We start from the raw sequence: 27,739 nt of genomic DNA on the forward strand, positions 1-27,739 counted from the left end.
ATATCGGTCTTTACTTTTCTTTAATTTTTTTTTGACAATTTTTTCACAATTAACAATTTACAAGAAAGTCATTTTATCTTTCAATGATTTTTATAAGCCTTAATATCCAATGACCTATGTCCAGTTGACTTTAAAAAGAAAGTCTTTGTAAATTAACTTGTATATTGAAAAGTTCAAAGCCACGATTTCTTAGCTTTACTACCCTTGCATAACCATTAAACAAGATTAAATGTTGAAGGAACTTCTGCATTGAATAAATCTTGCCTATTTCATGCTTCTATATAGACGCTATAAGCATTAAATTCGCTTATCTCACTGTATCTCGCTGAAGTGTCTGTGTGACCCTGGCTGACCGACCCAGATCTAGTCAAATCTACACGTGTCTGAATGTCATGTGTCAGTAGAGCAATTTTTGAGACATCCAAAATGAAATATAGTGAAAAGACTTTTAAAGAAGACAGCTACTTACCAGTATTTCGAGTAGGACTTCCCTCCCAAGCTCCCAAACGTTGGACACTTTGAGCTCCGATTCAACACGAAAACCAACAGGCTTTCCTAGAGATAAAAAAAGCTACTTAAGTTGGTACTAAGAAGCCCAAATCTCCGTTTTACGGAATTGAAATAGGGTTATTGAAATATGCACAATTTCCACAATAAAACAAACAATTAAGAACACAAACGTGTTTGTCCTGGCACTTCAGGAACACCTTGTGGCGAACTATTGGTCGAGATCTGAGGGCGACTCCCTGTGGCACCACTTTGGGAAGAGTGGAAAGGCTTTGTCGATACCCCAATGGACCGGGGGGAACGTAAGATGATGTATCTGATAAGAATGGAAACTAGCATTAGGATCGATAAAACACCCATCAACGCCATCTAGCTTTTGGCGTCACTTGGCATATTTTCAAGCTATGTAATTGTTTTTCGGTTAGAAACGGTGAACAGACACTTATTTTACACACTTATTTTACCTATTACAGCAATTAGACTTATTTTTCTTATTATGCACACGCCAAACGCCAGATGGCCCTCATGTTTTTCTTTTGTCAACACTAGCACCAGTTCCCACTCTTATAAGTCACCCTGGCGCCTGAAGTGCCAGGACAAACACGTTTGTGTGAAGTTCTTCGGGGCCTCAAGATCTAGAGAGGATGAGGGATATATATATATGGACACTCAGAAACAAGTGAAACACTCAGTTTCGTATTAAATATTAAAAAGGGACCAAATAGACTTAATTAATAGAAAGTTCAAACTCAATTGAAGAGGAGGAAAGGAGATCCCAATTTCTCTTTATCAAGAGGTCTTTAAGGGGGGTCATCAAATTTCAACCAAACTCTGTGGGGAGTGACCAGGTGTCACAATTGTGGCTTTTGGGAGTCACATTCAGTCAGACTTGTGCAGGAAACAGGAAAAGATGGTCCCTGAATTCTTGCCATCAGCAAGTCCACAAACTTCGTAGAAAGTAAGAGTTAATTTTTTCAATCACCAAATACAAGAAGAACAATTGGAACAATCACTATTTAGTTAATTTTTAGTTTCGTTTTTTGATAGCTGGACAGTGTCCAATCTCTGCAAATTCAGGAAGTTCCTTAGATCCTTGTGTTCAGGAAATGCACCAGAACGGGTTATCAGATCTCAGGCAAACTTTGCAGAAAGTAAGATTGTGCTAATGATCCTGGTACTTAGTTTCCATGGTCTCAATTATCCTTTTTTTGGGGGGGAGGGGGATCCTCCATTATTTTGGTCCCCAGGTGTAAACAAACATAGAAGAAAAGGGAGAGGTTGGGATCTTGAGCCGATCCTACCTGTTTAATAGAGGGGTAGGGTAAATTATTCTAATTGGGACTTCTACCATAGAAGGTTGCCAGATTTTTAAGATAGTTCGTGAAATATAAGACCTAATTTCCATATTACGGCTTATTGGGGCCCGAATATGATCCAGTAATTAAGGAAGGAAAGGGCTCCTAAATGTTTGTTGTCAGGAAATTTTCTAGAACATGAAGAGTATCTAAACAATAGCCACCAGAATATTTACCAAAAAGTGTCAGATTTCGACCAAACTTAGTTGCAAGCAACAGTAAATAGCCTAGTTGTGCTTTTCCGAGTCCGTGATCGATTTGACCTCAGTGGAGAACAAGAAAAGGGGGCTCCTAGATTTTTCTGGCTAACTTTTATCCATGGGTCAAAGTTGCTGCAAGACTTCCTATTGCTTCACCAAGGCTCTATTTGCCTTTTGTCTTCATGTTTATTTCATCATCAAAGCAAAATGTAGCAGGTCAAAAAACTAGCAAGCTGACATAACTTTTAAATTTTCATGTGTGTGAATTTCACTATTAAAATTTGATCCAAATGATCCATGATCCAAAAATCTCTTTTTGAGGCCCCCCAATTATCATCTTGACCATCACGATCTGTTCCCATATCAAATTGCTCTACGTGTCCTGCTTCAAATGTTGACTGCTGAAACTTTCAATGACAGAGACCTTAGATTAAGAAAAGTAGTTATGCAGGAGGGATTTTCAGGTCTAATCACCTATAAAATGTTATTGCGGTGACTCTTTTCCCTTAATTTCCCAAATTATTTTAATATTCTATTTTTTCAGATTCCCCCATCCCCCTGAATTGTTACCTCTCAAAAAATCCTTCGGACGTGTCATATCACAGTTGAAGAGAGAAGCGAGCAAGAAAGAAAGTGCTGTGCAGAAGACACATTTTTAAATGGGCTTCAGAGCTGAAATATGTCAAAAGCGTAACCTTGCTTGTTCTTTTATAAGTTTAACCAGCTTCGCTCGGTTTGTCTGGACCATCTGGAGACGGCGATCGACTCAGGAGTGAGAAAAAGTGCAGATCCCAGGCAAGGATTATACTTGAAAGATATAATAAGTAGCCCTAGCATAAAATACGTAGACTGGGGCAAAGCCAATGGTTCTTTTAATGGGGTTCAAAATTGTCCTCAAATTGTTGCACAAAAAGAGAAGATGCCTAAATTAATAATAAAGGAGGCAGCCCTCCCTCCCCCCTAGAAGATACAACACTCTTTAAATCTCACCATTTTAGACTCTGAGAAAACTTGCATGTTGGTTTTCAGAACTTGCAGTAAATAACTATAAAAACAACATTTTACAAGAGCTATCATTTCCACATATTAAATTTTTATCCCTTTTCATGGGTGCGGCCCGATTAAGAGTTATTCTTGAGAGATATAACAATTTGAATTAATGTCAACAATTAATAGTAAACTATTTATTGTGTTGCGAGAGCAACACTTTGGTTTTGTCCCGTTTGTTTTTGTTTTTTTTTTCCTATGCCGCCGATCTCAGCTTATTCCTGGAAACTGGTAAGGGTCTAACCTGTGCAGTTTTTACGGAAAGTGTGGACCTCAGGCCGAATTGATGAATATGACATTACATTTTGGAAAGCTCCGTAGAACTCTTGCCTGGGGCCAAAAAGGATGGTTTTTGCTTGTCCTCGAGCCAGAGCCTATGGTGTGCGAAGTGAAGTGGAGTTATATAGCCTATGTCAGAGAGGAGTATCTGAAGTTGTGCAGCCAAGCTTTCGTTTCATCAAACCATGTTTCTGCTTTCGAGTGGAAAGCTCCGTTCTAGCAGGCAAGCAGGCAGGCACCAGTTTCAAATTGAAGATGGAGTAAAATCTATAAGTGTTAAATATATGCGGTAGTTCCCCGGCCCCACAGACAATATATCTTCTTTGAGTGATAAATAGTAAAATTTACAGAAACAAAAAAGTGCGATTTTCCCACGGGTCCGAAAGTGCTGCCATCTATTGTTTCTAGCCATTTCTGTTCGTGATTTCAGCTGACTTTACCATTCTTTTTTTTCTACTTGGGATTGCAATAGAGAAATGGTATCAGATATACCTCTTAAACTTTAAAAGTTCTCTCATTGCTAAAGAAATTAGAGCTTATCCTTTGCTCCTTTCTAAGTGGTGGTGTTAGAAAGTTGGCCTCCGGCAAAAAAGTCAACTTTTAAACTAAGACAGATATAATTTTTTTTTAATGACAATCGATAGACCTTGATGAGCTGATCAAAGTATATGTCATCCATTTTTTGTTACAAAAATTCCTTCATGACATACACCAGTTTGAAAGTTTCCAGGGGTTGACAACTTCAGTGGTAAGGTACACACTTGAACCAAAAATAGGCCGATACCAATTGTGAGATATGTAGGGGACTTCCAAGCAACAGTCGATTATTAGCTTATAATCATCTTTGGCAATGAGGGGTTTGCAACTTTTGCTGATTGGTGTACCTATTATCTGTTTCTGGTGTAATTGATGGTAAGAACAACTTGGTTCCCGATTGTAAGACATGTAGGGGAGTTGTAAGTAATAATCGGCTGTTAGGCTACAATGACTTCAGCGACAAGGGGTTTGGAACTTTTGCTAGTTGGTGTACCCATTATTTGTTTCCGGTGAACTTGGATGTATATCCCGGGAGAGGGACTTGTAAGTAAGAATCGGTTGCTAGAGGAGGCTCACGAGGGGTTACAAATTTGTGCAAATTGGTACACATCTATGGAATCAGGGACCCATAAATTTCCTGTAATGACTCGCCATCCAATAATAAGCGATCCTGGATGGCGAGTCATTACAGGAAATTTATGGGTCCCTGATGGTATTTTGATCCTGAAAAGTTACAGATAGCTTTATAATACCAACTAGATTACATAAGATAATGTTCCAAGTTTCCATCCGTCACGATGTCTACGATTGAAAAGGATAAAGTTCAACCGGCTGCAAAGTGACATTTAGGGGCCTAGTAAGTAATAATCGGCTGTTAGGTTACAATCATTTTCAGAGATGAGGAGTTTGCAACTTTTGCTTGTTGCTGTACCCATTATTTGTTTCCGGTTGAACTTGATGTCTATCTCGGGAGAGGGACTTGTAAGTAAAAATCGGTTCACTTTAGGCTAGAAATTTGTCCAAATTGGTGCACTTTGTATTCGATCCCTGTAAATCTGTCGGTAAGAAAGTTCATATCGATGGTCTATCAATCACTGTAACCTAGAATTAAGATGTTACGCAACGGGTACAAACGATAATAGAATGTCATCTATGGTATTTTGATCCTGAAAAGCTCCGGATAGTTTTATAATTAATACCAACTAGATTATACAAGATATTGTTCCTAGTTCTTTTTTGGTGTCAAATTAAAAAGATTCGAAAATTTGTTGCACAATTCCTTTTTACATTTCAACAAAATACGTCTACTATAGGCGAAGAGTAAACTGCACAGCAACACTTTGGTTTTGTCCCATTTTTTTTTGTTTTTTTTTTTTTCCTATACCGTCGATTCCAGCTTATTCCTGGAAACTGGTAAGGGTCTAACCAGTGTGGTTTTTACGGAGTGTGGACCTCGGGCCGGATTGATGAATATGACATTATATTTTGGAAAGCTCCGTACGACTCTTGCCTCGGGCCAAAAAGGATGGTTTTTGCTTGTCCTCGAGCCAGAGCCTATGGTGTGCAAAGGATAAAGTTCAACTGGTTCAACTTTTAATCTTATAATAATAATAATAGAGATAGTTGTTTTATGGCTCACGAGAAACATAAAAATGTTATACTGAGAAGAAAAAAAAAAAAAACAACCCTAGTAGCCAAGATATCTCCTCCCACAACGACTACCAACAGTACCGACGCAACAAGACTTGGGTCACCTATCCCATATCTATGGGCAATCATTCGATTGTGAGCTCATTTTAGAATTCCCAGCAAAATTACTCGTTCTTCAAAAAAAAAAACTGTGAATCATTTTATTTATCACTCTTATAAACTTAATTACTTAGACATAGGGCTTCCCACACCTGGAGACGCAGAAAGCAGCAACAGTAGACCTCTGGTTCAGCTGGTCTTATGCTAGAGACCAGAGATCATATCATGCGGGACGTGAGCCCTTTTTCAGTTTCAGTCCGATTCCAATTATTTGCAAGGATTCCGTGGAACATATACACGATTGAGACCTTTTTTTAATTCCATAATGGTTATAAGAAGAAAAGCACTGAATTTTCATCAATTACGAGCAATTTCATCGACTTAAATAGTAGAGGAGACGAAGCAACGAATCGATACAAACTACACCCAGATGGCGAGAATACAGTTTCCAAATGACACGTTAAACTTAAGTTTTCGTGGACAAGCTGGAGCGCATAAAGATTGTCAATACCTCGGGAAAACTTTCTTTTCAACTTTAGAATAGCAACACATACTACAGGGACAATAGGAGAAGTGCAAACTCACTCGTAAAATTTTCAATCTGATCAATTTCATTCAGAGTAGATTTGAGGGTGCTTTATACCCTGCATTTATAGAGGTATTTTCATGTAATCTACAGTGCTTTGGTAATTTTAATGAGCATCAAAATCAGCACTGGGCATACCCGTTTTCAAATACCTTTAAATACTAAGGATACTGCAATTAGAAAGCTGATGCCTCATTTCAGGTTGAAAGTGGCACGACTCAGGTACCGATTGACAGATTTCAGCTTTACCGCAAAAAATTTAAGCCTAAAGTCTGTTTCCAGAAAATTTGTATATGCTCAATTGGAATACATAATTACTATTTCCCATTTTTTTATTCAAATTGACAGGGTGAGATCGTTGTCACCACCAATGAATTACTATATACAAACAAATTTTTATGAGCGAAACATTGTTCTTTGCTTTTGGAGGTTTCCGCAAATTTTAAGTTCAAGTTCTACTCTTTAAATCCCTTGACCAAGGTTAAACTTTTCTTCGTTTAATTCTAGATTAATTGTCAATTTACGTTCCCAGCAACAACAAGAAGAATCTCCACACCGACCGTTCTTCTCGAAAAAACGCAACACAACCACCAGATGATCCAGCTGTGCAGAAGAATCAACGATTCCTTTTTCTGAAGAAGTTCTGACATGAATAAAACGAAAAATCACAAATTACCTGGTTGTAAGCTGTCCTGAAGAGATTCGACTCCATTTACAAGAACTGAAGCATCGTAAGCATACTTGTAGACTCCTCCCAATTCGTAGCTCCTCGTACCTCCTGTGGGCAGTGACCAAGCTTCGGAATTATAGTTATCACGTTATTAGAAAGTTATTAAGCGACAGGAAAGGTCGAAATGACAAAAGCAGGCCTGAAAGCTAGTTTTGTTTCTAGATTGATTCTCATTTTTTTTTTAAATTATTAAACCCAGAATATTTGAAAAATTAGGTCTTTTTCCATTAATTCTGTCACGAACAACAAAAGCATTCTGGATGAAAATCCATAACTTGAGGGCAGTACCAGAAAAACTTGTCTAATTAACCAAATGACTTCCATTATCTTTTAGTTTTATTTTATTTGGGACCTACAGTTAGAAAAAGAACACAAGGAGCCAAATTTGATTTTAACAACGAAAAATACCTTAATTAGATATTTAGACTTAAAACAGAGCAGACTAAGTTCTGCCAAATTTCTTTTTTATTTGATCTAATTTTTATTTTATTTCTTTTTTCTTTTTCTTTTGAGACATTCAATTCAAAGCATTCAATGCAAGCCGTCTCCATTTATAAACTCTTTCTCTTTTTTTTAACAAAATTAAAGTTGGTTCTAATCTGTGAAGCATCGAATTTGGAAAAGCTTTTTCCTTATGGAAAATGTTGGTCCTTTATTTGCTTTTTTTTCCTTGTATCAGATTAAAAAATAGATCATGTAGAAATAGATCAGGTAGATAAGAAGGCTATTTTGGTTTTGTCTTCGAAAACATAAGCTATCAAATATTCTTTTTGTATATTAATGTCCGAAAAATATATTAAGATATGGTTAGACATCTTAACTACCTTTTTGCAAATTTTCAAATCACAATTTCAAGGGTACATAGTTATTACTATGAAACCAATGTTTATTTTAATATTTCTTTGACAAAAATTGTAAGTTAGCAGTCATGTCTATCGATCAGCGAGCTTTTCAAGGCAATCCTTTATCTTATTTCTCTAAAGTTATTAATGTTTTTTCAGGAACAATGAGAGACGGTGCTGATGAAAATAATAAGTTAAGCCTATCGCTTGTATTTTTGAAGTGTTAAGCATAAGCAATAATTTTAAAACTAAAGTAAATTTATCTAATGCACATTTTATTTTGAAAGAGAAAACATAGCCATTTTTCTTACAGTGAAATTTTGTCAGCCAAAAATGAGTCCGACAGTTTCGGATGCCTCATTTATGACAAGTAATTAAACTCACATTCATAATATCTATGAGTAGCAAAAGACTGCCAGTGCTTCAGATAGTTTCCAAGCTTGGGATTTTGTTCCTCAAGTTTGGGATATTGGGACAAGTATATATTAACAAGACTCTAAAAAAATAGGTGCTTTATAAATTATTATTATTATTTTATTATTTAAGAATTACCGACGCTTCTTGACTACTATGGTCCCTGCGTCGGCCCTGCAGTGCATTCCTGCAGCGTGATTCGATCTCTGGGTCTCGTATTACCAAGCTAAGGTCAAATCCACTGCGCCACCACAGGACGGTGCTTTATAAATATTTTTCCTTCTTATGTATTTTGACTTTTTTAAGTTATAGTTTAGAAAGCTAATCCTGGAATATTGGTAAATTTTCAATGGTAGCTCTGGTGAAGCATGAATCAATTGCATAGCTTCTTCTTTTCTTAATTTGTCTGAATGTGTATTCCACACACCATTTGATTTATTTACATTTCATATTAATGAAAAAAGGATCATTTAAGGATAGGTTGCTTTTTCCCAAATGAATTAGGTGCATAGTATAGGCCTATGTACTTGCACCTCGTATGGTGACATAACGATCATAATAATTTGCAAAAGGAACTCAAGCATGTCTTCAGGAAAAAAACAAAAAAACTACAACCATGACCCAAGGTGCCAGAGGAAAAGAAATAATGAAGTTACAGAAGACTTTTCTTTTTTTTCATCCAGATAAATAACGTTTAGAAATAGAATTTCCGCATTCAGTCACATGACTATTTTTCTCGACTTATCGGTCACGTTAAATGGAATACAAATGGACCACTTTCAGACCTAGAAAAAGCAACCATCACCTAAGCTAGTTACTTACAAAAATACAAATTTTATGACAACCTACTGAACCACCAGAATTGCCTTTAAGCTGATCATATAGTCTTTGTTATAAAAAAGTTTCATTAAGATCCAATGACCCACTCAAAAGTTAAAAATACTTCATTTTTTCTATTTTTTGCGAATTTTCCAGGAGGGGGAGGGTCACCCTAGAATAAATGAAATTTAGACTTATACCAAAATACCAAAAGATTAATTGCTTCCCCAGAGAATAATAGGTGTGCACTATGAATTTAAGATTTTTCATTTAATTTTACTATATATAATCTAATCTTACAGCAGCATATTTTAAGGCTTGGGAAATTGCATTAATACAAGTTTACAACTGTTATACTCTCGGGAAGCAATTAATATTTCACAATTTTTTGTAGGAGTCTAATTTTTTTTTTTGTTCTAGGGTGACCCTTATCCTGGAGGGTACCCTTGTCCAGGAGAAGGGGATTCAGTCTACAGACAAAATAAAACTTTTTGTGTGAGGACAAAATGTGTATCCCAGGACACTATTGCCAAGATACTCTGTTTTTGTTTTTTGTTTTTTTATTCCTGTGGCTTAGGGGCTTCATGCATGAGAGTTCTATTAAGCCTACCTATCAATATTGTCACAAAAAACACTTTTACATTTATTTTAAGTTTTCCTTATCTTTTTCATCAGTTTTACTTCTGAAAATGCAATTCTAATTATTTCAGTAAAATTTTTAGGCCATATCAAGAGTTTTTCCAACATAATCTTTCCAAGAGTTTTACCAATTTAATCTTTCCAAGAGTTTTTCCAACTTAATCTTTCCAAGAGTTTCGCCAACTTAATCCATCAAGCCTATTCTGAGATAACGCAGATACGCTATCTTGAAAACCTGGAAACGCATACTGCCTTTTAATTTACCTTGCTACTATACAGTGGGTAGATCACAAGTCCATGTGGGCTTATAGTGTAATTAAAAATAAGTTTATATGATTCATTTATTTTGTCTTTAGATTAGGTATTTCGCGTTGTATTCTGTTTCTGTGGGTTCTTGTAATTTGTACTTTTGTTTAATTTCCTTGCTTGTTTGTTATTTATTCCTTGCTTCTTTGCTATGTATTCTGCCACGTGATCTGATTCATTGACAGTTGTATACGATTCAGAGACAGTTTTAAGGAGGACAGTGGAGGCACTTGCCACGAGCACAAAATTTCCAATAAATAATCTAACGATCATAATTATTATGTAGGTCATGTGGTGGTGCAATGGGTTTGATCTTAGCTTGGTCATATGGGACCCAGAGATCGAATCTTAGTGTAGCAACACACTGCAGGAAAGACACAGGGTCCTAAGTAGTCAAGAAAGGTCAGTAATCTTATTAATTACTTACTGTTTATTTTTTAATTAATTTTTATTTTACTACAGAAGGGGGTGTAGTTAATACATTAGATTAATTAATAAGACAAACTAAGAAATAAAACTAGTAAAATAAATCAAACAACAATAATCAAAAACAAAATAAGTAATTATAATCAAATTATTCAAAATCGAATTAGAAGAAATTAATCATTAATAAAAGAATAAATGGAAAACCATTTTATTAACAAATAAAAATTTTGTTAGAGTTTAGCCAATAAATTTATGAGATAACAGGGGGAAAGGGATGATCAAGATTTTGCCCAAGGCACAAGAGAGACTGGTACCACCACTAATCCAATTTCTGTCTTAAAACATACATTTACGGAAGAAGCCATGACGAATTTGCGTTACAACACAATGTCTGCCTTTCCCATCCCTCTTCCAACACAGTTTTATTATTGTTTAGTATCCGTAATTTTTGCATTTAAACGTCAAATACTGTTTGATTGTTATCTTTTTGGACTAATCAAGATAAATACCCATTTCCGTGGTGATTACAGCTTTTCTCGCGTTATTAACGTCATCACTTTTTAACAGCAACTAATCCAAAATTAGACATGACGTCACACTAAAGTTTTAATCAGTCTTAACTTAAGACTGCTGTAAATTTAGGTGAAGAGTCAAGTCAAGTTAAAACTAAATGACGTCATTCATAGTATAAATAGAATACAGGACATTGTTCAGCCTCAGTGCTAAAATAGCAACGCTAGAAATCAGGTTGGACAAATATTTAACAAGTTTGAATCATGCCAAGGGGAAAAGTAACTATGAAAAATGACTACTATGCTATTCTAAAATTAAACAGAAACAAGATTAGATGTATGAAGACAAATGAAATTAAGGCAGAGATAAAGAGGGCATACCGTTGTTTGGCTATGAGATGGCATCCTGATAAAAACCCAGACAATCAGGAAGAAGCCACAATCCGTTTCCAAGAGATTTCAAATGCATATGAGGTTCTTGTTGATGACAAAAAACGTCAAATTTACAACATTGATAGTTGTGATACCAGCTCTGATAGATGGTATCACATGCCTATGAAATGCGAGAAATGTGAGAAGATATTACCCGACCTAGTAGCCTTACTTCAGCATGGAATGTACTACAAACATCCCCAAAAACAACGCTAAGACCAGATTGAACTCATACGAATCCGAGAAGAAATTTCGAAACAAATGTGTCCTCAATAGACATCGAAAGCTTGAAAGGATTTTGAAATACTTTTGAAAACAGTAAAAAACTAATATCCATATTAGACTAACCTATACTACCAATATGGGAATAGAAAAATGTAAATATTGTATGTATATTTCATAAGAAATAAATTTTGTATGAAATATTTATTTTAACTTCGGTTTGTTTTTAGGTTTTAATTGCTCTCTGATAGAACTATCTTTCCAATTGTGTTACGAAAAATTGTGTTTCCAATTGAGAGCAAAACTTTGGTTTTATCAAGTTTTTTTTTTCCTTTTTTTTTCTATCCCGCCGATCTCAGCTTATAACTGGAAACACGTAAGGATCTAACCTGAGCGGTTTTTACGGAAAGTGAGGACCTCTGGCCGGATCGATGAATATGACATTACATTTTGGAAAGCTCTGCAGAACTCTTGCCTGGGGCCAAAAGGGATGGTTTTTGCTTGTCCACGAGCCAGAGCCTATGGCGTGTGAAGTGAAGTGGAGTTATATAGCCTATGTCAGAGAGCAGTATCTGAAGTTTTGCTGCCAAGCTTTCGTTTCATCAAACCATGTTTCTGCTTTCGAGTGAAAAGCTCCGTTCTAGCGGGCAAGCAGGCAGGCGCAACTTTCAAATTGAAGATAGACTAAACTCTAGAAGTGTTAAATATGTGATGCAGTCACCAGGCCTCACAGCCAATATATCTTTTTTGAGTGATAAATAGTAAAATTAATAAATTAAATTAAAAAATAAATATTAAAATTAAAAAAAAAAATTAATGAATTTAAAAAATAAATAGAATAAATAGAAAGATAGACTAATTTTGATGAAACTTATATGTTTAAAATCAGCATTAAAATTTGATTCTTTTGATGTAACTATTGGTATCAAAATTCCGTTTTTTAGAGTTTTGGTTACTATTGAGCCGGGTCGCTCCTTACTACAGTTCGTTACCACGAACTGTTTGAAAAGGAGTCTAAAAAACGACCCTGAGCCCCAAAGACCTAATTAGAAAATCAGCTCTTACTTCCTACTGAGTATTGTTGAGGTCCGACAACCCCATTCTGGTGGGTGATCTGACGGCAAGAACTGGGGACCCCCCCTCCTCACAAAATCATCTCCATCTTTCATAGAGGTGTTATGAACCATCAAAATCTTTTGGTGCCAAAAAAGGCAAAATCAAGTCTTATAATCCTCCCCTATCTAGCCCTCTATAAACTTACAATATCTTGTATTTAAATGATCGATACTGGCAAGCTTACTCAAACTGTTTTTTTTTTTTTTTTAAATCCTATAATTTTCTTGCAACTCTCAATGAACCATTCAGATTTGTATTCTATTTCTGGTTCTTTAAACAAATTTCAGATTATTAGGGGGGAGGGGGGAGGAAACTCCCGTAATGAAGCTTGATTGAGTTTCTACTAAATCCAAATAATTTTCCAGATGAAAACCGAGAAATTCACTACTTTAGAGCAAGGGTGAAATAAGATCATTACGAGTGAGTTGGGAAATGAAGCGTATACTTTAGTGAATACTTTGCAAGTGTTCAAAATTTAGAGCGATTTCTCAGGTTGGCAATGGAGCCCAAAAGTAAATTTTGTGATTTGCGTTTTCTTTGTTTATGTTATGAAATGTTAATTATTTAAAAGTGAATTTTCTTTTTTTGTTTTGTATTGCCAGGGCCCTATAGCTTTTAGCGCAATAAAATCTACTTACTTACTATGGAAATAAGCGAACAATAAGTTAGAATGGATAGAGAAAGAAAATAGAATGGAAAAGAAGGATTAAAAATATTAGAGAAGAATAAAATGAGAAAAAAGGATAAGATCCTCCATAGCCATTACTGGCGACGTCGAATCGACGTGTCAGTTACTAGTTTGTTTTTTTACAGGGAGAAGTTGCATGCTTGTCGTCCAGCCTTGCTGGGGTGGGGATCTAACCCCAGACCGGCATTGCCAAGCAGAACAAAATGAGAAAAAAAGAGAATTGATGAAAAATGATATAGATTTTTGTTGTTTGTTGATATGTGCTTGCTTTTGCTGGTTGATATATTTATTTGTTGAATGCAAATAGAACTCCTGCTATCCTAATTTGTTTAGTTAAAGTTAAGAAATAAAATAGAAGAAGGATAAAGAAGAATAGTAAATAATGAATAAGAATAAAACAGAAAAGATAAGAAATGAAACCAAATAATTAAAAAGCTACTATTTCATCTTCACTATTGTTTCTGGTGCATCGATAGACATTGAAAGTGGTATAATGTATCTATAAATAAGATTTATATCAGAAGAAAAAAAAAATATCCTTTATTTTACAAGAATATAAGAATGATAAATTAGATTAGAATCATAGCAAAGGAAATAGAACACAGAAAGAAGATTAATGTATAGCAGGAAAGAATTGAATAAATATAAAAAAATTAAATAAATGAAGGAATAAAAGAAATAGAAATAAAGGATAGAATTGGAATAGAAAAAAAAAACAAATTGAGGCCTGAACATAAAACCAGATCATTGTTTGCTGTTTTAAAAGTCAAATCAAAAAGAATTTTGGAAAGAAATCAAAATTTTACAGTCAATATGAACGGCCACAGAACTCCAAAATACTTTATTTTTTCACTGATTGCTACTACTAATACTACTAATAACTCACTGCAGCACCAAGCCGCATGAGGCTAACACAGCTACGCACGCTCCTCCTCCAACCTAATCTATTCAGGGCCTCCCTCTTTACACCCTCCCACGAAGTTCCCATTTCCTTTAAATCTGTATTTATGACATCCTCCCAACCCAGACAATGATGACCTGCTTTCTGTGTAGCCCAAGACGGTTGGCCAAAAAGGACAATCTACGGCAATCTGTCATCCTTCATCCACAGAGCGCGGCCTAGCCATCTCACCCTTTTTTTTCATTATAGCCCTAGAAAGCGGGATTGAACCACATTTTTCGTACAACCTAATGTTTGAAATACGGTCAGTCAGCCGGGTACCCAGAACAATCCGTAGGCAATTTCTCTGGAAAACATATAGTAAATTTTCATCTGATTTTCGGAGCGCCCATGCTTCAGAGCCATATTTGACCACTGTCATCACTGTAGCTTCCAATATTCTAATCTTGTTTTCCAGACTTATCTTTCGATTTTTCCAAACTTTTTTTTAACTGTGAAAAAACACCCTGAGCCTAAGCTATTCTACTTTTAACATCTTAACTGCTCTCACCGTCTTTACTAATAATTACATAAGAAAACTAGTTTTTTTAACTGAAAGTAAGGAGCGACATTAATAACGAACAGAAATTACTCCTTATATGAAATGGGTTGTCCCCTCCGCAATCCCTCGCTCTTTACGCTAAAGCTTTTAATTGTTTTAAAAAGCAGAATTGTGGCAAAGTCAAACTTTAGCGTAAAGAGCGAGGGATTGCGGAGGGGACAACCCATTCCATATACGGAGTAATTTCTGTTCGTTTAAAGTTTTAATGTCGCTCCTTACTTTCAGTTAAAAAAACTAGTTTTTTATTATGTAATTTCTGAACATTTTTGAATTAATGCATGTTTGATTTTGGCTCTCAACCAATAAATTATTAAAAGGAAATTTGCATATTAATTCCTTTTTTGGCTAAATGGCTTTCTCTTAGTTTCGATCAGACGATTTTGAGAAACAAGGGATGGGGAAGGAGGCCATTCAATTTTTCGGTTACATAAAAAGGCAACTATAAATTTTAATTTTTAACGAATTTTTTTATTAGTAAAAAATATACGTAACTTAAGAATTAACTTACGTAACAAACTTTTATATTCTTTAATTTTTATTATGTATATGAGGGGGTTTGTACCCTCGTTAATACCTCGTTCTTTACACTAAATCGTAAGTTTTGTCCCAATTCTTTAAGAATGACCCCTGAATCAGAAAGGCCGTAGAATAAATAGTTGAAATTACTAAAAATACTATAGCATAAAGAGCGAGGTATTTATGTCCTCCTAAATACCTCGCTCTTTATGCTAAAGTATTTTTAGAACCCCTCATATGCGTAATAATCTCTGTTCGTTTTAAGTTTCAATGCTACTCTTTACTTTCAATTGAAAAAACTTTTCCATGTTTATTTTTTCATTATTTTTTTTATAGTAATTTTAGAAAATCCTGCACCCTTTTCATTGAATTTCTGTTCCCCCATGACATATTTCTCCAAGGAAAGATCCTCCCACATAGCCCCCTCCCCTCAGCCCCACCCCCAAAACCAAAAAAAAATCCCCTGAAAACGACTGTACACTTCCCAATAACCATTATAATATGTAGACTGGTCGAAGTTTGTAACTTGCAGCCCCTCCCCCAGGGACTGTGGGGGAGTAAGTCATTCCTAAAGACATAGTTATTATGGTTTTTGACTATGCGGGACAAAATGGCTATCTCAAAATTTTGATCTGTTGACTTTGGAGAAAAAATGAGCGTGGAAGGGGGCCTAGGTGCCCTCCAATTTTTTTGGTCACATAAAAAGGGCACTAGAACTTTTCATTTCCATTAGAATGAGCCCTCTTGCGACATTCTAGGACCACTTGGTCGATACGATGACCCGTGAAAAAAAAATAAAAATAAACACGCACCCGTGATTTGTCTTCTGGCAAAAAATACGAAATTCCACATTTTTGTAGATAGGAGCTTGAAAATTTTGCTATAGGGTTCTCTGATACGCCGAATGCGATGGTGCGATGGTGTGAATAGGGCAAATTTTTTCAGGCTCGTAACTTTTTTGATGACAAAGACTAAATTTGATGAAACTTATGTATTTAAAATCAGCATGAAAATCTGATTCTTTTGATGTATATTTTAGCATCAAAATTCCGTTTTTTAGAGTTTCCTTTACTATTGAGCCGGGTCGCTCCTTACTACAGTTCGTTACCACGAACTGTTTGATACTACCAACGTAAGTGAGGCTGCCAACCTGATCAATCTTTTCGTTACCCAACGTCACATTTTCATCTTCACTAATTCCTAGCCTTAGTGACTTAGTCTTCTTCACAATTATTTTCAAGCACATTCTAGCATCATGAACTCGCAAAACCTCTTAAAATTCATTCATTTTGCTCACAAATTCATCTAATATGCTTAAATCATCAGTATAATCTAAGCACAGGATTTCGACTCTTGTTTATAGAAGAGCATCGCCAAGTACTGAAAACCATTTTGTGACCAAGATGGGCCCAGGATTGCACAAAGCCTCCAACTTACTGGAGGTTCCAGGGACTTCTTGCTGTCCGGTTCTAAGCCGGCTTAAGCGCTTCGGTGTAGACTTGAGAAGATATGTTGGTCCCCACCCTACACTGGTGATCCGGGATCATTGCTTTTCCTGAGGCCAAAATAATTTCAAAGATTTAAAGAACATGAAAATTGAAACTTGGAATGTTACAACGTTTAGCCAAGGTAAATTTGGTGTAGGATAAGAAAAAAGTAATGGCTATAGACCTTTGCGATTTTGTCGGTACAATAACCTAGTTATAACCATTACGGTGTTTGGTCAAAAAATGGCCCATAAGTTGACATGATATTCACGTGATGGTAAAACAGCAAACATTATTGATTATGTTATTGTAAACCGAAGACTAGCAGGATCAATACAAGATACTAGGGTGTATAGGATTGCTGTTATTGATTTTAAAAGTAAAGATCACCATCTAGTAGTGTCTAAGGTTGATTTAAAGCTGAAATTTCCGAAAGGTAACTACCTCCCGGAAAGTTATGATGTTGGTAGACTCTAGAATGAAAATTTGAGGAAAAAATTTCCAGGAACAGTTTAATGCTAAACTTGAGAGTTTAAAATTTGACAATGTGAAAGATGGATGGAATAATTTTAGAAAAACAATTTGTGAAGTTGCTGATGGTGTCTTAGGGAAGAGTGCTAAGACTGCAACTAGGAATATTAGTGAAAAAGCTTTAGGTTTAATAGAGTGGAAGGGGTTTGTACAAGAATTATCTGAGTGATAGGTCGTATGAAAACAAAAGGAGCATAAAGAAAGTGGAGAAAGCATTAAAATATGAACTAAGGAGATGTGAAGTAGAGGCCATGGATAAAATTGCTGAGGATCTGGAAGATTCGGCTAGACGGCATAATAGTAAAATATTATACTGGCATGTTAATAAATTGAAAGGGAGTAGTCAATTCGGACTAGTCCCAGTTAAAGACAGAAATAGGGCCACAATCAGTGATAAGGAAAAAGTTAAAGAAAGATGGGAATGTGCTAAAGATTTTGAGAATGTGCTAAACCGAGATACAGTTGCAGGAAAAGATATAGATGAAAATGAAAAAGTTTGTGATACCTTAGATGTGAAGGAAGATATGTTTAGTGAGGAAGAATTAGCGACAGTACTAAAAAGATTAAAAAATAAGGCTCCAGGTGCTGATAGTGTGATAAATGAGTTTCTTAAATATGGTGGCTCTACAGGATATAAATAGCCCAAACATCCAAAAATTACTTTTTAACTAATTGTTGTGCTTTAATTTGCTAACATTATTCTTTTAGAAAATGAGCCTACAATCAGTTCTGCGCAAATGACAGCGCTTTTTTAACGGAAAAGGACTGAAATTTTACAAATGATTGAACGAGATCAAGCTGATTAATAAACAAAATCCACGACAAAGTAAATGCAGCAAAGCGCCCGTCGTAAGACTCTCAGCTCAGTATTTAAGAAGGGATAGAAGCTAGTAATGACACAAAGCCATGGGGGAGGGGTGAGACAGACCTCGCTAGAAAAAAGGACGAAATAAAGAGAGAGGTTGTGGGAGAGAAGTACACAGAGAGAGAAAACACGCAACTATGGAGACAATTCTTCATGTATTTCCAAAACCTATCATGGCAGTGGCATTATATGCTATCCATATGAGTATCTTCCACATTGTTGCAACAAAATCCGCATTTTAATCCAAAGTTTCATTTAGTCTAACTGGAATGCTAAAACAATCTTATGATCAAACATTTTAATGTAAAGCCTCCCTATAAAAACTCATGACAGATAAAGAAAAAGAACCCCTGGAAGCAGACACGTACGCAGGAATTTTTCTTCAGAGAGAGCTAATAATTTGAATTAGAAGTGCCACAAAATTCGAGAAAAAATTTGGAAATCAGGCATGGGGAGACTCTGCATACGTTCCTGCCTGGAAATAAACTACACGAAAAGGGAATACGAAAGATGAATATTAAAAAGAATCGTAAACACAATGCAATCTAACTAAAGCTAACTTGGTGAGATATATCGTTGCAATAAAGATCTGGTTCCCTAACCGAAATCGTACAATTTCTCGTAAAGTTAGGGCTAGATCCTTATATATTAATTTCGAATGCGAATTTTTTAAGTGAGCTAGGATACAATCGTTTGGGGCTGAGATAGATAAATACCCCATTTAAAGCACTCTTAGCTCCATGCAGAGCAAAATCTTAACTTTGTGAACTTTTTTTCGAAGAATGATGTCTTCTCTCGAGAAGATTCTCGTGTAACGGTGAGAATCTTCTTTGATTTTGAGCCTTGATTTTATTAAGCTAATCAACTGGCGGAATAAATATTGAGGATTTCTCCATTTCTCCAGATACCCATTTAGAGCTGGGTTGAATCTGGTTGAGCTTACAGAGTCACGCCACTCACCCTCGTCCCAAACTAAATAACTGGTCATGACTGGGATTGAACCCGTGTCCTTTGCACAAGGAATTCCCACACCAGCGCTTCAACCACTCAGCCAGGACGGCTTTCCTGTCGTTCCTTTTCCTGCATATGTTATATTGCTGGTCAGTTTCACAAGCATCTTCTCCATCTTTACACAAACCATCCATTTGCTTCAAAATGACACCCTTCTGCTATTTTGCAAATTACCTTACAAAACTCGATCAAGATCTACCATTTCTAAGCTTTTTAGATTTCTCTAGCAAACTGTTACGTAGGACAAGATCTTGCCAATTTTATATAAAAAAAAATACTCAAGCCACTCCCCCACAGAAAATATAACTGCCTCATAAAACTTTAAATTTCCTTACGGCTCACATCGTTGTTTTAATACAGATCAGTTCAACACGTTGCAATAAATAGCAGTTAAAATCTCATTTTTAATATATTTAGCTACTAGCTTGTTTCCGATCACCATTTCAATTCTCTCTATCCTTACCCTAACTTCACACTATAAAAAAATACTATAAAATGATGGTGATAGCCAATGACAATAAATACCTTTTAATACAAGAGTCTGGTTGGAGTATATTTGAGCACTCACTTGTCTTTGGATAGCCACTTCCATTCTTTGAGTTTCTACCGCTTTTAAAGAATCGACGACTAAACCATCCCCACTGAATTTATAATCCACTGTCGACTTTTGCTGCTTCTCGATGCCAAATATCTAAAAATGATGCATAATCATTAAAAAATACCATATATTTCTAGACTAGCAGTGCGGACCGTCGGCCGACAGGTAGTACCCGAAAAGAATATTAACTCAACATTACTAGGAAGAAACGTTAAGTGTGCGGTTCTCATTTACAGTTGGGTGAATAAGATTATTATTGGTCAAACGCTCCGCAACTGAGATAGCAGTGCTCGTTAGTAGTTTTTTCACCATTGATGTAAAATAAACGGGCTTTCTAAAAACAGTTTTTCCCTAAAGGTTCAGATATAGTCACCAATATATATAAATTTCAACCCTTCTTTATCATACAAGCTTTTTTTAAATGGACAGGACTCGAAACAATACTATTTTCTGGAAGATGAGATTTGTTTTGACCAATATTCTTCATAATTTCTGAACTAAAAAAATAACACTTTGCTTCGATACTCGCTTATTATTGCAAATAACTCCTACTATTTTTTTTTTTTTTTAATTTCATTTTTGAAGGGGACTTAGCTCAACAGATATTCCTTCAGGAAATTGGAAAAGATTTTAACCAATAAAGTGTTAGGTTCAAACATAGATTAATTGGAAAGAATTGCTCGCACCTAGTTTCCTGCCTGAATCTCATTATTTGTAAAATCTTTTAGAATTTGAATGTGTTATTGGAAATTCTTCTCTCTGAACGTAAGTTAACACCACTAACAGGACATCAAATATGGTAAAAATAGTAAATATGGTAGAATTTCAATCAAATAATTTAAATCGTAACTTTGGAACGTTATCTAGTTTTAATAATTTTAGCCCATGTTAGGAGAAAATTGACAAGGTTTGCCAATCAATAGCAATAAATATAGTGGGTAAAAGAGAAAACGAAGAACCAAATCTTAAAGGAAAGAAGGACACTGAAAATTTGTCAAATAAAATAGGTAAAGAACAATTGAAAAAGCGAAAGAATTGCTTCCTTTATTAAAAATTACTACGATATACATGAAAGAAATTGAAGTCAATGTTTGATCGAAAACAGAACTTACTTTCTGGGATCTTCCGTAACCACTATCTGCTCTCATAGTTTTACAGTTTGACTTTTGTTTTGTCACGTGATTTCCAGCATTTTAGCGAACATACGCAGCAATGCACCGTCTAGACGTCAACCTCCTCTCGCTTCTCTCAAAAGGCGGCATATTGATAGATGGCTCTGACTGGTTTTCACCTGAGTTAACTGTGGCACCATTTTTTTGCAAGAATTCTAAGTTTTGCTTAATTGTGCCTGTTTCATGCAATATAACGAAAGAATACTAGTTATTATACAATTATTGACACTACTCAGTTTGTCTTATTTGTGTGCTATGCCATTCAAATATGATAAAGCAGCCTTAATTGGACTGTTTTCACCTGAGTTAACTGTGCTAACGTATCCTTGTCGAGATAGACTGCTCTACAAATGCAAATATACCAACTGTTGTTCCTTTCAATCAAGCTCCGATATGTTCGACTAGAAGTAATCAGCCTCCCCCCCCCCTTTTAAGGTCAGTTACTTTTAAATATGTCGAAATTTTCCGTTATAAATTGCCAGTCATTATGTAACAAAATGGATGAATTTGAAGTTATCGTCCATCAAAATAGTATCCCAGTTATTGTATTCACCTATTTGTGTATTTTTGTGCGATTTTAGTTTAAATGTATACTGTGTGCTTTTGTTTAAATGTATGATTTTGTATAAAAAAAAAAAAAAAAAAAAAAAAAAAAAAAAAAAAAAAAAAAAAAAAAAAAAAAAAAAAAAAAAAAAAAAAAAAAAAAAAAAACTGAATTTAGCTATGCTACTATAGTTTTTATATATACCGATCTCTCTCTCTCTCTCTCTCTCACACAAGCTCATGACACGACGTGCCACATTAGCTGATACTGGTTGTAAGCTCTTATCCATATAGGCACCATCAGCAATGCCATCGTTTAAATACAGGAAAGTTCTTTTTCAAGATTGCTACAAATTTTGATGAAATTATATGATTGATCTTTCCCTGTTGATGTAGAAATTTGAGAATTTGTACCCTGGAAGTAAAAACTCTAAATAACAATTGACTTGTCAACCCTTTTGTTAACTTTTTACATCTCAGAGTAAACCATTCGTGGCAGGCTTCCACAATCCAACAAGAATTGTTAATACCAACTTAACTATCAAATTGTGTGGCTGCGTACGAACAAGTTAGGAATCTAGGAATCTAGGAACCAGTAGAGGAATCTTCCTCTAAATTTGATGTTGTAGGGATTTATGAAACATGTATCTCTGGGCTTATTTTTTTTTCTAGATTATGATTTTGAATTAAGGAACCAGACATCTTTGAACCATGGTGGATTGGGATTTATAATAAACTAGAATTTAAAGTATGTAATTAGAGATAATTTGGGGATTTGCAATGATGGTAAGCTAGAAATTTTTTTCTTGAAATAGAAGTTGAAAAAAAGAAAATTTTAACTGGTACGGGCTATAAGTCACCCAGTGCTCGCCTGGATAGGTTCTCCTGGATAGTGCTTGCCAGTGCTCGTATCTCCAATACTTTCTTAATCAGCCGAGGGGTTTAGGTAACCTTCAATAGCACTTATCTGTAATAAATAACTGTATACAAACAATAACGTTTATGAGCAACATCTTGTTCTTTTGGGCCTTTCCACACATTTTAAGTTCGAGTCTTACTCTTTAATTCAATTGCCAAGGTAAAACTTTTCTTCGTTTAATTCTAGATTATTTGTCAATTTACGTTACCAGCGACAGCAAAAACAATCACTGACCGACAAAACAAAACATAACCACCAGATGATCCAGCTGTGTAGAATAATTAGTGATCCCTTCTTCTGAAGAAGTTCTAACACGAATAAAACGAAAAATCACAAATTACCTGGTTGTAAGCTGTCCTGAAGAGCTTTGACTCCATTTACAAGAATTGAAGCATTGTAAGCGTACTTGTAGACTCCTCCCAATTCGTGGCTCCTCGTACCTCCTGTGGGCAGAGACCAAGCTTCAGAATTATAGTTATCACGTGATTAGAAAGTTAATAAACGACAGGAAAGTTTAAATGACAAAAGCAGGCCTGAAAGTTATTTTGCTTCTAGATTGATTCTCAATTGCTTTTGAAGTTATTACACCCAGAATCTTTTGAAAAATTAGGTCTTCTTCCATTAATTCTGTTATGGACAACAAAAACATTCAGGAAGAAAATCCATAATTTGGAGGCAGTACAAGAAAACTTGTCTAATTAGCCAATAGACATCCATTATCTTTTAGTTTTATTCTATTTGGGGCCTACAGTTAGAAAAAGAACACAAGGGTCCAACATTGATTTTAACAACGAAAAATAGCTTAATCAGACATTTAGACTAGAAATAAACCACACTAGGTTCCACCACTTTTATTTTTTATTTGATGTGATTTTATTTATTATCAATTTCTTTTTTCTTTTTCTTTTGAGACATCCAATTCAAAGCATTCAATGCAAGCTGTCTCCATTTATAAACTCTTTTTTTTACAAAATTAAAATTGGTTCTAATCTTTGAAGCATCGAATTTGGAGAAGCTTTTCTCCTTATGGAAAATGTTGGTCCTTTATTTGTTTTTTTTTTTCCTTGTATCAGATTAAAAAAAATAGATCATTTTCCAATTCTTTAAGTTTTGGTAGAAAAAGTATTTTTTTTTGTCTTTAAAATCATAGGCTATCAAATAAGCTTTTTTGACATTAATGTTCAAAAAATACATAGCTTTTGCGCTGAATCTGGATGCTGGTTTTGACATATCGACTATACTTTTGAAAATTATCAAATCACAATTTCAAAGATACATAGTTATTACTATAAAGCCAATGTTTATTTTAACATTTTTTTGACAAAAATTCTATAGTAGCAGTCATGACCATTGATCAGCAAGCTTTTCAAGACAATCCTTTATCTTGTTTATCTGAAGTTATTTATGCTATTTCAGGAACAATAAGAGATGGTGCTGAAGACAATAATAACCTTAAACCTATTGCTTGTATTTTCGAGGCGTTAAGTATAAGCATTAATTTTAAAAGAAATCAATTTCAAAACAATTATTTTTAAAGAGAAAACATAGGTATTTTTCTACTGTGGAATTGTATCAGCCAAAAATGAGTTCGACAGTTTCAGATGCCTGATTTATGAAAGTAATTAAAGTTACATTAGTAATATTTATGAGAAAGAAAAGAATGCCATTGCTTCAGCTTGTTCCCAAGCTTCGGATTTCTTTCCTCAAGTTTGGGATATTGGGACAAGTAAATATTAATAAGACTCTAAAAAAGTAGGTAGTTTATACATATTTTTCTCTTTTTTTTATGTATTTCGACTTTTTTAAATAAAACTTTAGAAACTAATTGGGATTTTGGTGTATTCTCAGTAGTAGCTCTGGTGAAGCATGAACCAATTACAAAACTCCTTCTTTTCTTACTTTGTCTGAATATGTATGAATATGCATTCCATGCACCACATTATTTATTTATATTTCATATTAAAGTAGAAAGATTATTTAAGGTTAAGTTGCTATTTTCATAATGAATTAGTTGCATAGCATAGGCCTACGTATTTGTACCTCGTACCGTGATATAACGATCATAATAATTTGCAAAAGGAACTCAAACATGTCTTAAGTGAAAAAAAAAAAAAAAAAAAAATACAGCCATGACCCAAGGTGACAGAGGAATAGAAATAACAAACTTAAAGAAAACTTTTCGTTTAGAAACAGAATCTCTGTTTTCAGTCACATGGCTAGTTTTATCAACTTATTGGTCACACTGAATGGAATACAAATGGACCACTTTGAGAACTAGAAAGAGCAACCATCACCTAAGTTACTTACAAAAAAAAAACACGAATGTTATGACATCCTATTGAACCATCAGCATTGCCTTCAACCTGTTCATATAGTCTTTGTCATAAAAACAAACCAAAATAAATAAAAGACATCTACTTCGACAATGAGAAGACTGACTTCAAGTACACAGAATTAATTTTGTAAAGCAAAAGAAGTCTTTTACCATCCTCATCTCTATAATAACAAAATTAATAGCAATAATGAACGAATAAAAGAGAAAGGAAGTAGAGAAAGAACGTTTTTTGAAAAGAAAGAAAGTAAAAAGTAAAATTTTTATTTTTGTCCAAAATTTATTTTCATTTTCAAATGTTTGGTCTTTTTTTTTCTTCTTATTGTTCACTGTCATGAGAAAAAAGAGCCAGTATATTGATCATTTATTAAACCTCAAAGACACTACTTTCGGAAGCTTTTTTTGTAGATATACCTATATCTACCCTCAGTTTTAAGAGGATTTAATACCTTAAACATCCTTTTTGGAGCTTCAATGTCAGCTGACTGTCTCAAAGGCAAATGGCCCATTAGCATATTATCCGAGGGGACTACAAATCATTGAAACTATTGACAATTTGTGGTTTGAAACCACAAATCATTGAAACCTATTGACATGCATGAGAGTTCTATTAAGCCTACCTATCAATATTCTCACAAAAAAACACTTTTACATTTATTTTAAGTTTTCCTTACGTTTTTCATCAGTTTTACTTCTGAAAATGCAATTCCAATTATTTCAGTAAATTTTTTAGGTCATATCAAGAATTTTTCCAACATAATCTTTCCAAGAGTTTTACCAATTTAATCTTTCCAAGAGTTTTTCTAACTTAATCTTTCCAAGAGTTTCACCAACTTAATCCATCAAGCCTATTATGAGATGACGTCACAAGTCCACGTGGGCTTATAGTGTAATTAAAAATAAGTTTATATGATTAATTTATTTTGTCGTTAGATTAGGTATTTCGCGTTGTATTCTGTTTCTGTGGGTTCTTGTAATTTGTACTGTTGTTTAATTTCCTTGCTTGTTTGTTATTTATTCCTTGCTTCTTTGCAATGTATTCTGTCACGTGATCTGATTCATTGACAGTTGTATACGATTCAGAGAGAGTTTTAAGGAGGACAGTGGAGGCACTTGCCACGAGCACAAAAATTTTATAGTCACAAAATCTCCAATAAATAATCTAACGATCATAATTATTATATAGGTCATGCAGTGGTTGGTCATATGAGACCCAAAGATCGAATTTTAGTGTAGCAACACACTGCAGGATTTAAATTAATTTATATTTTACATAAATTTTTATTTTACTACAGAAGGGGGTGTAGTTAATACATTAGATTAATTAATAAGACAAACTAAGAAATAAAACTAGTAAATAAAATAAACAATAATAATCAAAAACAAAATAAGTAATTATAATCAAATTATTCAAAATCGAATTAGAAGAAATTAATCATTAATAAAAGAATAAATGGAAAACAATTTTGTTAACAAATGAAAATTTTGTTAGAGTTTAGCCAATAAATTTATGAGATAACAGGGGAAAAGGGATTATCAAGATTTTGCCCAAGGCACAAAAGAGACTGGTACCACCACTAATCCAATTTCTGTCTTAAAACATACATTTACGGAAGAAGCCATGATGAATTTGCGTTACAACACAATGTCTGCCTTTCCCATCCCTCTTCCAACACAGTTTTATTATTGTTTAGTATCCGTAATTTTTGCATTTAAACGTCAAATACTGTTTGATTGTTATCTTTTTGGACTAATCAAGATAAATACCCATTTCCGTGGTGATTACAGCTTTTCTTGCGTTATTAACGACATCACTTTTTAACAGCAACTAATCCAAAATTAGACATGACGTCACACCAAAGTTTTAATCAGTCTTAACTTAAGACTGCTGTAAATTTAGGTGAAGAGTCAAGTCAAGTTAAAACTAAATGACGTCATTCATAGTATAAATAGAATACAGGACATTGTTCAGCCTCAGTGCTAAAATAGCAACGCTAGAAATCAGGTTGGACAAATATTTAACAAGTTTGTATCATGCCAAGGGGAAAAGTAACTATGAAAAATGACTACTATGCTATTCTAAAATTAAACAGAAACAAGATTAGATGTATGAAGACAAATGAAATTAAGGCAGAGATAAAGAAGGCATACCGTTGTTTGGCTATGAGATGGCATCCTGATAAAAACCCAGACAATCAGGAAGAAGCCACAATCCGTTTCCAAGAGATTTCAAATGCATATGAGGTTCTTGTTGATGACAAAAAACGTCAAATTTACAACATTGATAGTTGTGATACCAGCTCTGATAGATGGTATCACATGCCTATGAAATGCGAGAAATGTGAGAAGATATTACCCGACCTAGTAGCCTTCCTTCAGCATGGAATGTACTACAAACATCCCCAAAAACAACGCTAAGACCAGATTGAACTCATACGAATCCGAGAAGAAATTTCGAAACAAATGTGTCCTCAATAGACATCGAAAGCTTGAAAGGATTTTGAAATACTTTTGAAAGCAGTAAAAAACTAATATCCATATTAGACTAACCTATACTACCAATATGGGAATAGAAAAATGTAAATATTGTATGTATATTTCATAAGAAATAAATTTTGTATGAAATATTTATTTTAACTTCGGTTTGTTTTTAGGTTTTAATTGCGCTCTGATAGAACTATCTTTCCAATTGTGTTACGAAAAAATGTGTTTCCAATTGAGAGCAAAACTTTGGTTTTATCAAGTTTTTTTTTTCTTTTTTTTTTCTATCCCGCCGATCTCAGCTTATAACTGGAAACACGTAAGGGTCTAACCTGAGCGGTTTTTACGGAAAGTGAGGACCTCTGGCCGGATTGAT

General features: G+C 34.6%; 1 protein-coding gene across 1 annotated transcript in view; it reads right to left on the reverse strand.

The window, feature by feature from the left end:
- Window positions 1–27,739, reverse strand: part of LOC136036570 (microsomal triacylglycerol transfer protein-like) — a gene marked incomplete at its 3' end in the record, with an annotated part of 85,214 nt that overhangs the window by 33,360 nt on the left and 24,115 nt on the right. Inside the window, 3 exon segments of the mRNA XM_065718872.1 lie at window positions 470–555; window positions 6,937–7,056; window positions 19,844–20,009. Coding sequence (XP_065574944.1) covers window positions 470–555; window positions 6,937–7,056; window positions 19,844–20,009 — 372 coding nt within the window.

Source organism: Artemia franciscana, chromosome 15, assembly GCF_032884065.1.
Source record: "Artemia franciscana chromosome 15, ASM3288406v1, whole genome shotgun sequence".
In the NCBI taxonomy this organism is placed as follows: Eukaryota; Metazoa; Arthropoda; class Branchiopoda; order Anostraca; family Artemiidae; genus Artemia; species Artemia franciscana.